The sequence below is a fragment of the Poecilia formosa genome, unplaced genomic scaffold (assembly GCF_000485575.1).
Source record: "Poecilia formosa unplaced genomic scaffold, Poecilia_formosa-5.1.2 Scaffold243, whole genome shotgun sequence".
Taxonomy (NCBI): domain Eukaryota; kingdom Metazoa; phylum Chordata; class Actinopteri; order Cyprinodontiformes; family Poeciliidae; genus Poecilia; species Poecilia formosa.
Genome location: NW_006800182.1, coordinates 820402 through 833118, shown reverse-complemented (window position 1 = coordinate 833118; position 12717 = coordinate 820402). Strand labels below are relative to the sequence as shown.

Here is a 12717-nt window from a genome sequence, read left to right as displayed (position 1 = left end):
TTTACAGACAGACATATCTAGGGATAAAGGACTCAACAACAAAGTTAAACTTTTTGCCCACTTCTAATTTTGAAACCAAAACTATAACCACTGAACAGCTTCCACACGTCACTGTAATTGTTGGAATGTTCTGCAAGAGAGTTTAAAGACATCACACTTATTTTATCTGAAAACATGTCACATGCAGTTGTAAACATTTATTTTTTAAGGAAAAATGCAAATATCTTATTTAAGTATAGAAAATCCTATGACGCCTGGTGAGATAAGCTTTATTTAAGGGATTAAGTAGTAATGAAATAGTCAATCTTATACTGTTATCAACTCAACAAAAATTAGACACTGGGATCTATATCTTGATGCAAGCTTATGTAAATGACCTGTCTTGCAAATAAGATGGACATTTTTTTGCTTCAGTTTGAAAACATGAATTATTAAACTGCCAAATGAGAAAACAGCTTATATATACCACATATTACTTATTAGATTCAGCAAGTAATTTATAAATTATTTCATAAAAATCATTTGTGAAGGCTGATAAGAAAGCTGCAGAAAAACAATTTTAATTGACTGAATGTTTGTTATTTAGCCATTGACTTGTGCGCTGAGGAAAAACATGACTGTCAACAAGTCTGTGTCTACTCGGGGCCCGGCGTCTTCACCTGCGACTGCAACAAGGGATACAGACTCAATGGGGACAAGAAGACCTGCACACGTTAGTCGAGCCACAGATTTTAACCTATACAATACAATCAACCCAGCTAATACATTTCATACTGTTATTATTTATGAAAACAATCAATTAAATTGGAAAAACTCTGTGTAAAAAAAAAAGTCAACCTCCCCTCATTTTATAGGCAAAATTGGAGCTGTGTCTTGCTGACTAAACCGATTAGAGTTTTGAATTTTTATTTTTTACTTAAAAAGTGGAAGACGGTTATATTTATTTCACTTTGGTTGTGTTTTAAAACCAACAAGATAACTCAATTATTGTGTATAATTTAGCCATTGACCTGTGCGCTGAGGAAAAAGATGACTGTCAACAAGCCTGTGTCTACATGGGACCGGGCGTCTTCTCCTGCGACTGCAACGAGGGATACAGACTCAACGGGGATGAGAAGACCTGCTCACGTTAGTCAGTTTTGTGTTTCTCACAAAAATACATACTTATACAGACATTTGTAGAATTACACAAATCTGACAATTACCTACATTATTTAAATCTGATAACAAGGTTGAAGATGCTTCTGCCCTTATTGTCCTGAAGTAAAATTTAAAGTCTACTCTCAGGCTACTACACAGACTTCATATTTGACTCTAATGGCTGAAACTTTGATCAGGAAAGCTTTTAGACGTAACATTTAGTATCTGACAACATTTATTGTTCCAGCTAATATTTATTTAGAAACACAATTTTTGCATTTTCTCGAAGAAGTGATCCAGAATTATTTATTAATTAAATACTTCCAAAATATTACAATCCATGATATTGGGATAATTTGTGGGAATACTTTTCCAAGGACTGAGAGCTTTTGAGGTCTTCCAAATGGTTGCTTACTAAATCTACTAATCTAACTTTTACTTAAATACAGGGATTATTTGAAAGTTAAAAATGCCCACATGGGAAACATTCTTTTTACTTGTTGGAACTGTGGAAACATTTCCAAGTAGTTTGAAAATGTTTAAGGAATTCTTAATGATTAACAAGTTTAACTCAATAAATGTGTGCAATTTAGCCATTGACCTGTGCGCTGAGGGAAAACATGGCTGTGAACAAGTCTGTGTCTACATGGGACCGGGCGTCTTCACCTGCGACTGCAACGAGGGATACAGACTCAACGTGGATGAGAAGACCTGCTCACGTTAGTCAGGCCATCACAGAAATACACACATGTACAGACATATCTACATAGAGAGATCTATGCGTCATTCCTTCTGTTGAATATGTCTTACAAAAATGACAAAGTTTATTTCCTCTTTCGATTATTTCTTAGGAAAGTATAAAATATTTTTTGCTGCTTCCAAGATTTTTGTGCAAAAATGAAAAGGTTTGTTAGGATGGTTAGCACACATCACGTCTCTATTTTTAATCCATACGTTTGTGGTGCATATGGACTAAAAATGTAATTTATTATCATATTTATGTATTTGTTTAAACATTTATTTGAACATTCTCTTTGCGAAACTCTCTTTTTTTTCTAAAACTCAAAAATCACTTAGTATTTGTATAAAAGGTTACATTAATACCCTTACTTACTTACTTACTTACTGCTAATCAAATGAGATCACTAAACTTTACCTTATAAAATTCTGTGCAGGTACAATTAACACTGTCTAAATGACAGTGCAAGTAAATACAAAGTAATACTTTATGCAGATGATGTGATACTTATTTTGAAGTTGAAAACACAACTTTTCAAGTATCATTTAATACTATTAAGTAATTTTCAGTAATGTTAGTTTATAGTGTGAGAAAATAGTTGGATTTATAGTACTAAAAATTCTACATTTTTCACTATGCAATTTGTTATACTATCTGCCCAAATAACAAAATCAGTAGTCCCAAGCCATGGTCCTTGGGACCCACTGCCCTGCATGTTTTTAATAAGTGCTTTCTCAAATATTTACATGACCATCTTAGCATGCCATCAAGCACTGCAGAAATGTATTTATGACCTATTCTTTAAAACAACAACAACAACAACAAAAAAAAAAAAACAGCCATATCCAGAACATATCAGACAGTTGATCCTGAGGATAAGGATTCGGGTCCACTGGCTTTGGTATAACATGAGTCAGTGTGCTAAAAGCGACAAAAAATGTATGAGACATTTTAAAAGTAAGCTTTAAGTTAATGTTACAATCTTCAAAATAGTCCTCGATTAAAAATGCTTCACTTTACTAACTTTATAGTCTAGTTTTTCCTGCTGTCATTTGCTTGAAAACTAACAAAAAAACATTCAACAGGTGTTTTTATTTGCTTTTCTTCTTTGACATTTTATTGCTCTAATTAGTTTTATGTTTTTTTTTTCTTTCCTGGTTCATTATTGGATTTTACATAAATCAAGTCCTGACCTTCATATAACAACCCTGAATAAATTATCCTCTTTCTTTCTTGTCTTGTCTTATGTCTTGTTATCATGATGCTTCTTCAGAAGAAAAGAGAAACTGTACAAATACAAATGTCATGTTTTGAGTAAGAAATGTCTGATGACTTTGTCAGAAACTTTATGGAAATATAGATTGGGAATTTAACTAAATTAATGTGTGTAATTTAGCCATTGACCTGTGCGCTGAGGGAAAACATGGCTGTGAACAAGTCTGTGTCTACTCGGGGCCCGGCATCTTCACCTGCGACTGCAACGAGGGATACAGACTCAACGGGGACAAGAAGACCTGCTCACGTTAGTCGGGCTCCCACAAAAATACACACATAGCCATATGTTCATATTTACACAAATCCAAGGATAATGGGTATTATACCTATTTAACAGCAAAGTTGGAGTTAATTATTTTTCTTTAATTTTTTTGTAAAATATAAAATATCTACTGTTGTTGCAAGGTTTGTTAAATTGGTCAAAATCAGCTATCTCACTCGTCTTTAAATATGTTGGATCTAATTGGCCTTACATCCTCAATCCTCATATCACCTACACACATCAGATTAAATATTTAGATATAAGTATACTATCCAGTATGTTGCTCAATCTAACATTTAAAAAATGCACAAAATAGATGATCTAAAACATAAAACTGTCAATGTCTGAAAAAAATCCCAACCAAAATGTTACTAGTCATTAAACCATATAATTGTTCTTAGCATTTTTACTAGAACAGAAAAATGGGCAATGTGATAAAAGCATAGATATGATCAGTAGACCAAGCTTTGATACAAGTTCATTTGTCAACCATTTTAGTGGTTAGAATGATTGGCAACATCCCAGACAACAGACTACAAAAACTAAAAGAGGGTTTTGTTGAACATGAACTTTTCCATATTTCCATTTAATAGTCAAACCACGTTTTTCTAAATGTAATCATAAGATTAATTTCACCATCTTGGTAGAAAACTCTTTACATCACTAACTACAGGTCTATTCTTTCTTGTTTAATAGATACTTTACCATTCACTAAACAAGAAAAAGACTAAAAATATCTATCCTCCCCTTTATCCTCTTCATTTGCTTTTTCTGTTAAATCTTATTAATACTGTTGGTCTTAATGCTTCTTGCTATATTTAATTATACAAAGCTATTTTTTTTAAATAGGCAACAGAGTAATATGTATTTGTTTATAAAAATGTACCAATTAACAGCTTGAAACTAATTATTGTGTCTAATTTTAGCCATTGACCTTTGTGCTGAGGGAAAACATGACTGTGACCACGTCTGTGTGAACATGGGCCCGGGCATCTTCACCTGCGACTGCAAAAAGGGATACAGGCTCAATGAGGATGAGAAGAGCTGCTCAGGTTTTTTATTAAAAATGCAATATTTATGCCTATTAGATTTAGATAGATGAAATCAGCCTGTATTTGATTCGTGTCACCTTTTGAATATGAAACTGTTATGAGTGTTTCAAGATACTTTGTTGGGTAAATCTGAATGTGTGCTACGTTTTGAGATCCTGCTTTAAGACTACATAAAATTTAGCTGCGTATGGGCACTGCTCTAGTTAAAGGAATAAAGTTAAACAAAGATGAACTTAAAATCAAAAGAGGAAAGAAATTATGTACATCATAAGGCTGTATTGCCACAATATATTTTGTATTTTAGGAGAATCTCAACAGATGGTTCTGCAGTCAGAACTCTGTTGAGAAGGCCGTCACCATGTCCTTGGTTTTGCTGACAAAGAAACTCATAATGTGTTGCACTTTAACTCTGACTTGGAAAAACATCTATGTGCATGTCTGTGTTGCTTTAGCCATTGACCTCTGTGCTGAGGGGAAACATGACTGTGAACAGATCTGCATCAGCACCCCGGGCGTCTTCACCTGTGATTGTAACAAAGGATTCAAACTCAACAGGGACAAGAGGACTTGCACAAGTCAGTGAATCCGTTTGTTTTTTTTTGTGTTTTTTTTTCATTTGCTTTCTCTGCAGGCCAGTTGCTGATTAAATGTAATCCATTCATCACTACTGTTTCTCTGCCTTTATCTTTCCCAGCTCATTTGTAGAATAATTTTATATTTTGCTGTTTTAAGCAGCACTGATTTACAGTTTGTATGTCAAATCCTCTTAATTGCCTGAAAATTGACATTCAAAACTTGATTAAACCTCTTCTCTGTTTAATGTGTGTACAGTTGATCAACAAAGAGACTCGTCAGCAAAATGCAATATAACTGAATGTAAAAATTCAGTATTAACCTCTGATCTTAAAATTACATTTTGTGTCATTGTTGTGATCTTTTAATGGCCAGAAGTGACTTCAAAATACTGGATGAATTGGACATCCAGTATTTGTTAGCTTATAAACCTTTACATCAAAGTAGGACATTTTGATTCAAGGAAATATAGTAATACAATATATTATTCAGTTTAGGCATCGTCCAACACACCAGATTAGGTTGAGTTGTCACACATCATTTATGCACAACTCCCACCTGTCTGAAAAATCTGCCAGCAAGCGTTGTTGTTATTCTTCCACCTGCCAGACGTCCAGGTTTTAATTCAATCAAAAATATTTATAAGGTAAGGTTATAAAAGTCCAAACATAAGATGATTAAGTGCTGACTGAGAAAGAGCCAGCCCTTTTCCAGAAAAGATGAGGGAGAAATGTGTCTCAGGAGGATCATCTAGCAGGAAACGCATTGCTTTGCTTTTGTGCAATAAAAACAACTTTGTGAAAAAATACTGGTAGAAAAACAATGTTTTATTATGAAATATGTCTAATTTAATAATGACTGGGCAACAAAAGCAGCGGGTTTGTTGTCAAGTCAAAGGTTACTGGGAGAAAGAAAAGTACAACAATTACATTGTCCTTTGGTTTGATCAATTTGGTGTTGCAATAACTATTAGCTGAAATATTTTTGAATTTAGAAATTTGTATTGCTCAGAAATCTTTTTAATTTGCAATAACCTTTGCATTTCATTGTCAATGTCTCATCATTTATCACAGCAGCATATCACAGCATGACATGCTGCATGTGTTTTGTCTCTTTAAGCATTTTTTGTTGAGTAATTGTTAATGAATTTGTACTTTTTTAGACATGGACATGTGCAACACGGTGAAGCACGGCTGTGACTACCAGTGTGTAAACACCCCTGGATCTTACCACTGTATCTGTCCTGAAGGACAACTGCTTCAGGATGATGGCAAGACATGCGGCAGTAAGTCCAACCCTTAAAGAAAAACATGATTGATAGACATGGAAAGTGTTTTATAAATCAGCCTGGCACACACTGGGAACTTAAAGTGAACCTATAGAGATTTATTATAAGACACTTAAGAAATCAGGTCAGTATCACTATAAGATACTGACCTGATTAGTTACAAACATTATGAAGAAAAAGCATAAATGAATACAGAGTATTAATAAAAAAAAATGTATCAGATGTATTTTGTCAGAACATACTAAAGATGTTTTAACAGATTCCACATTTATTTAAATTTAATTTTAAATGTGAAAAACCATGACATGAAAATGTTTTAGTGATGGAGCTGCTGGGCTTGAGTCCAAGGCATTGCTGACATCTAAATTAAGTTTTGATTTTGAAATATATTTTTATGATGAATTGATATTGATAATAGCGACAAAATTCCCTTAAAAGAATTGGTGGCATTATATAGGAGCAACATTTATTGGCGAAAATAAAGAATAGAAGAGGTAGGATTTCTTGGAAGTGAAATGAAGATAAATGAGATGTTGAAGATGAACCTGCACTGATGTGAAAAACAGCTCAGCTCTGTCTGAATAAAAAATAGCTCAACGCTTGAGAGGATTATATTTAAAAGTTTTTATCTCTGGAAGGAGAACAAGGGTCAGGACCTGACCACTTTTAAACTACGAGACCAAAATGGATTCTAATCTGAAAAAAGGCGTTCAATAAATTAATAAAAAATCTACGGTAGTTAAATGTTGGAGCTGTCATCTTTTTTTAAAGGGGAATATGTTTTCTAGCATGATGAAAGGTGTTCCAAATAACTATAAATAATGATTATTTAAAAAATGCTGCACTTTTAAGTTAGTTTTTATGCTCAAACTGCTTTAATACTTTAATACTATGCTAAATGTTGTCTATTGTAGTAGTGTTTTTGTCTTCAGGATTAATATTTCCTTACCACTGTCTTTTTGGAGGGATCTGTATCTTATGTTTTAACAGATAGACAAATAGAACAGAATCAGCATCCTCTCCTTTATGGAGCAAACACAACCCATCTGTTGTTTGTATTTATTTCAGCTTGCAAGTCTGCAAACATCGACCTGGTGCTTCTGATCGACGGCTCTAAGAGCGTCCGCCCTCAAAACTTTGAGCTCGTCAAAAAGTTTGTCAATCAGGTAGTTGTTTTTTCTGACATATTTGTGATGTATTACAGAGTGTTGACAACATGATCAACAGACCACAAAACTGTGACAAATGCATCATGTAAATGTTGATTTTACTTAAAGAAAACTTAGTAATAAATATATTAGGTTAGTATTTGTATTTTCCACCCTCGGTACAAGAAAATATTCTTACAGTAGAGTTGGATTTTATTTTAGGAGTGAACAAAAGAAATAAAAACTGGAAGAAGCAGCTGATGTCTTGCTTATTTCCTGACACCCTTCAGGTTGTCGACTCTCTGGACGTGTCTGCTCATGGTACCAGAGTCGGTCTGGTTCAGTACTCCAGCCGGGTCAGGACAGAGTTCCCACTCAACATGTACCACACTGCTGAAGACATCAAAGCTGCAGTCATGAAGGTAGCATAAAACACGTGAAATTATCCTTATGTGCTAAAATCTGCTTCACTCGGAGGCAAAATGATCACAACAGAATTGTTTAATGGCTTTACAACATCTATTCTTCTAGGTTGACTACATGGAAAAAGGAACAATGACAGGTCTGGCACTTAAACACATGCTGGAGTACAGCTTCTCAGAAGCAGAAGGCGCCCGTCCAGCCAGTCGCAACATCCCCCGCATTGGACTGGTTTTCACAGACGGGCGATCCCAAGATGACATCAGCGAATACGCCAAAAAGGCTAAAGAAGCCGGTCAGTACCAGTTCGGGTTTTTTTTCTATCTATAAAAGGTTGACATTCATCATGGTCATTAATCTCATTTTTGTACTTTAAACAATAAGTTTGAAAACTTTGTTTCCAGGGTTGGATAATCATGCAACATGCTAGCCAGTTATATCGGCTCTAAAACTATCTAGATTGTTTGTTTGGGATCATTGCCCTTTTGGAAAACCAAACTGTGTCCAAGTTTTACCCACATGACCCAAACTATCCACTGTCAAATTAAATAAATTGGTTAGGATGACCGGGGACCATACAGGAACCACCAAACCATGAACTAAAATCTGCTGGAACAGCAGTGTCCACAGAGAAGCAAGTTATCCATTGATAGAGAAAGCACTAACCAAGAAAAAACAATTTCTCCAAAGTGAACACTCTCAAGCTTTACTGCAGCTATTTACATGGACAAGTCAAATCCCTCCTGGAGAGAGGTTTCATAATCAGATGAACAAAGATGGAGCTATTCATCCACAACAAGAGATGTGTTTTCAAAGTGAAGATGATATTTTAAATGCAGGGGAATCTGTGAAAGCCTTCAGTGGTAGCATCATCGTCAGAAGAAGTGCTACCTTAACATTCTACATCTGTGTATTAAATCAACAGCTATGACTGAAACTCTGAAACAGTTTGGTCTTTCAACAAGATATTGATTCCAGGCACGCAGCACGACACACAGACAGGCCAACATTAATCCTCTGCAGGGTCCTTTCCTGAAATGGCAGACTCATCCCTGTTAAAAAATGCTTAGGCTATTCTTAACAGTCAGCATGCCAACTGTTATAAATAAAATGCACCATTTTATGTAATAAGTGGGTTAAAATGTCCAGCCTGAATTCTGCCAGAATCTTGTTAATGGTTATGTTGTTTGCCATTTGACATTTAACCAAATAGGGGGGGCGGGGTGTATTTACTATACATATGTATTTGCACATATATGTACATATAATTTTGACTGGGGAAAATTCTCAATGAATTAAGTTTTGTGCACCCAGTTTATGTTTTTGAAAGTTACTGATGAAAAAAATCATTTAAAAACTCTATAATATGTAATTCCTGCCTATTATGAGTTCATGTTAATTTTTCAAATTCATTGTACATTTTAAAGCATTTAGTATACATTTTGAGCTAATGTTTATCTGTATGCCTGCAGGAATCACCATGTATGCTGTTGGTGTGGGCAAAGCTGTGGAAGATGAGCTGCGTGAGATTGCCTCTGATCCTGTGGAAAAACATTTCTATTACACGACAGATTTCAGTGCCATCAACACCATCGCAGACAACCTCAAACTTAATGTGTGCCCAGGTAAAAAAAGAAAGAAAGAAAGAAACGGCCAAGGAAAAGATCTAAACAAAAAAATCCTCATGAGGAGGAAGTTTAAATTGCAAAGATTATAAATAACAAGAATCAATCATTTTCCCTTGTTTTTACTGTTTTTCTATGTGTTTTTTACATAACATTCTTCATTGATTAGATTTAGGCAATAAATCTTTTTATATTATCAATTGAAGAGTTGGAAAAAAAACCCTTTTATTTATTTCACTATGCACTAATCAATATTCACCCATCAGATGAAGTACTGTGACTCAATAACAAAAGATGCCCTGTTGTTTGTCGCCATCTACTGGCAAACTTATAACATGGCAGTTTCTCAGGAAACTGCATTGAAATATAAGGCAACAGAAAATCACCATAAATCATATATAAGTTGATATAAAGTCTGAAATTTGAACAGACAAACTTGTTGACCTTTACTTCAAAATCTCAAAAATGTAAATGAATAATGAATGTAATAACTTTGTGAGAACAACATTTTTTATTTTTATATTTTTTGTCTGCAGCGGAGAGTCAGGGGGAGGTTGAAGTAAAGGATCCATGTGCCTGTGAGAACCTGGTGGAGTTCCAGCAGGCCACCATGAACAGCCTGGATCAGTTCACACAAAAACATATCCTTTCAAAATAATTCAACAGATCTTTAGCATGCAAGTGTTACTCTTTATATATATTTATGATTTGAAACGTTCAGTCAAATGGAAAAATAAGCAACATTTGTGAAAAAGTGTAAGGAGTATGAAGGCTTTTGCAAATCACCATAACACAGCAGCAGCTGCAGCATTCCTTTATTTGTTGCTCCTTAATAAAATATCCACTAGCTTCTATGGCTGCCCGTTTGGAGCAACTGGAGAACCAGCTCCTGTCCAGGAAGTGATGTGGTCAAACAGAGTGACCACACAGGACAGCAGGAAAACCGGAGGGAAAAAGAAGAAAAAGACTCATCCTGGAAAACTTTAACCAACTGGGATCTACAGCATGACACCTCTCACATTAAACTGATGATTTTACAACACCTTCACAGATCTTAGGAACTCTGTTAGAAATATGTTACAGTTTATGGTTTGGGGAAAAAAATATTTCTGTTGTAGCTGTAAGTGGTATAGATGAATAAAATTCCCAAACACCAATGTACAATGTAGCTGTAAAAAATGTTGTATTAAAAAAAAAAAAAAAAAAATACAACCTCAAAACTTGCCCCTGTTTTACAGTGTTCTTTTACACAGAACATAATCAATACCTTTGTTTATTAAACAGCATTTTGTTACTGGTTTATTTCTAACAAGCACGCCAATCTAAGCAGGGTGTCTGTTTTTTGTAAACTAGATGTAATGAATGTATTTTAGGTACAAGACGTCAGCTCACAGTTAAATTATCAAGTTTCTTTATAGTCACAGTCATTCAGTGCACTATTTATACCGAACCCTTTTTACAGTTTGACAAAATATGTATTGATGGCAGGTTGCAGTTTTTAATTTAATTTTTTTAACCAGCAGCAGAAACACAAAGACACCAAAGCAGGACACGAGTTCTTGATGCCACTTCTATCAACTCTCTGGTTTATGTCACATAACATTTTTTATGTTTTGCCTCCAGAGCAAATTCTCAAACCAAATCATCAAAAAGTAGAAATGGTTTTAATATAAAAGGGAATTTAAGAAATTTTGAGTCTTAATGTTTACTGAAGCTGTGGTGTTAATTCAATAGAGAAATCTGCCAATGCTGAAGGACTTACTGCTTTTATTTTTTAAGAATATTTATAATTTTAAGCATTTATCAAATATTCTGAAATATAATATATATATATTTGAGAAGCTACATTATTTGATTTTAGAAATTTCATCCTAAATCGATAGAAATTTCTTGTTAGTTTAGGTGTTTAATTATTTTGGTTTGTACCAATAATACCAACATAAATTTATAGCCCTTAATTTTGGAATATCTGTATAATTTTGTATATTTTCTGATAACTACTTTTGTATTTTTGTAATGAAACTTTGTATCAAACCAAAGAGGGCAATAAAGGACTAAACATTTTGCTGCTGAGTGTTTTACATTTTCTTTTTTTGGTCCTTACTTTTTACTATTTTTAGATATGCAGATGTTTTTTGGCCACACTTTAGAGAATTGTAGGCTGTTAACAATTCTGGCTAAAATGGATTTATTATTCAGTAATTAAATTGAATTTTAGTCAAATGTTTTTAAGTGACCTCAGTAAGTCCCAAAGACAATAACAACAAAAAAATCATCTTTGTAGCAACTTCAGTTTCTTTTTGTTGTTTTTTCCAGAAATCTTTGTAGCATAAGGAAAGGGAACAACAAGAAACAGGAAATATTGTCAATAGTAAAGAAAAAGAGAAAAGTTCATCTCCTTAGGTCACAAGGCAGTAGACGTAAAGAAAACCAAATGGTTGGGCCTCCTAATCTGTATATTTTGTTCAAACTGGAAGTTTGGAGGAAGAAACAAAATCAAAATTGCCCATTAAATTTCACCCAGAAACTTCAAGAAAATGTGTGAAGTTTTTTAAAACACAACAGAAGTATAAAAAAACACTAGTTGTTACCTAATATATATCTTTAATTTGAAAAGTTATTAGGTCATAATGCTCTTGGTCAATATAGAGAAATTTCCTTTCAGTGAGTTTATTTGAAATTTAGGGGGAAAAGCACCAACAGAATATCAAAAATATTTTCATAAACAAGTAAGAAAAAAAGATTACTTCATAAAAGTAAACTAAACTAAGTGAAAAGCAGTTATCCAAGTGAGCAATAAAGTTGCTCTCCTAATGGATTTGATTAAAGGCCTTGTGTGCAGTGAATTAGTTTGAAAAGAATCTTTCTAACATCATTAACCTTAATCATCTGCACTTTGTTTTATGTAATTGGAACAGACATTTCAACTAATCAGTCTAATGTTTTCTTACTGATTCTTTAATAGCATTCACAACAACCTCTCTCAGAAGACTTATTTAATAGAGCCCCTTGTGGTTGTATGGTGGATAATGCATTGAATCCCAAATAACAACCCACCCCTCTGTGTGTGACATTTACAGCTGGAGTCCAAAGAGGATTACCAACATGGTTGTTTGCTTGTCCTGGAGCATCACTTGACTTTTGAACTCTGAGGATTACTCGAAATGTTAGGATATCCCTACTGTATTGCAAAAA

The 12717-nt window shown here is 34.1% G+C and overlaps 2 protein-coding genes across 20 annotated transcripts in view; both read left to right on the top strand.

The window, feature by feature from the left end:
• Window positions 1-117, top strand: part of LOC103150163 (probable G-protein coupled receptor 21) — a 2493-nt gene extending 2376 nt beyond the window's left edge. The window contains exon 3 of the mRNA XM_007569654.1: window positions 99-117. Coding sequence (XP_007569716.1) covers window positions 99-117 — 19 coding nt within the window. The remainder of the gene's footprint in view (window positions 1-98) is intronic.
• The window catches only part of matn4 (matrilin 4), a 60798-nt gene extending 49211 nt beyond the window's left edge, over window positions 1-11587 (top strand). For 12 of the 19 annotated variants that reach the window (XM_016680483.1, XM_016680482.1, XM_016680476.1 and 9 more), the window contains 13 exons: window positions 587-712; window positions 1003-1128; window positions 1734-1859; window positions 3276-3401; window positions 4343-4468; window positions 4921-5043; window positions 6204-6326; window positions 7398-7495; window positions 7768-7899; window positions 8009-8192; window positions 9370-9522; window positions 10059-10163; window positions 10368-11587. In XM_016680483.1, the coding sequence (XP_016535969.1) occupies window positions 587-712; window positions 1003-1128; window positions 1734-1859; window positions 3276-3401; window positions 4343-4468; window positions 4921-5043; window positions 6204-6326; window positions 7398-7495; window positions 7768-7899; window positions 8009-8192; window positions 9370-9522; window positions 10059-10163; window positions 10368-10426 (1607 nt within the window). In that variant the 3' untranslated portion in view covers window positions 10427-11587. The remainder of the gene's footprint in view (window positions 1-586; window positions 713-1002; window positions 1129-1733; window positions 1860-3275; window positions 3402-4342; window positions 4469-4920; window positions 5044-6203; window positions 6327-7397; window positions 7496-7767; window positions 7900-8008; window positions 8193-9369; window positions 9523-10058; window positions 10164-10367) is intronic. The other 7 variants (XM_016680465.1, XM_016680470.1, XM_016680472.1 and 4 more) reach the window with 7 other exon arrangements.
• The last annotated feature ends 1130 nt before the right edge of the window (window positions 11588-12717 follow it).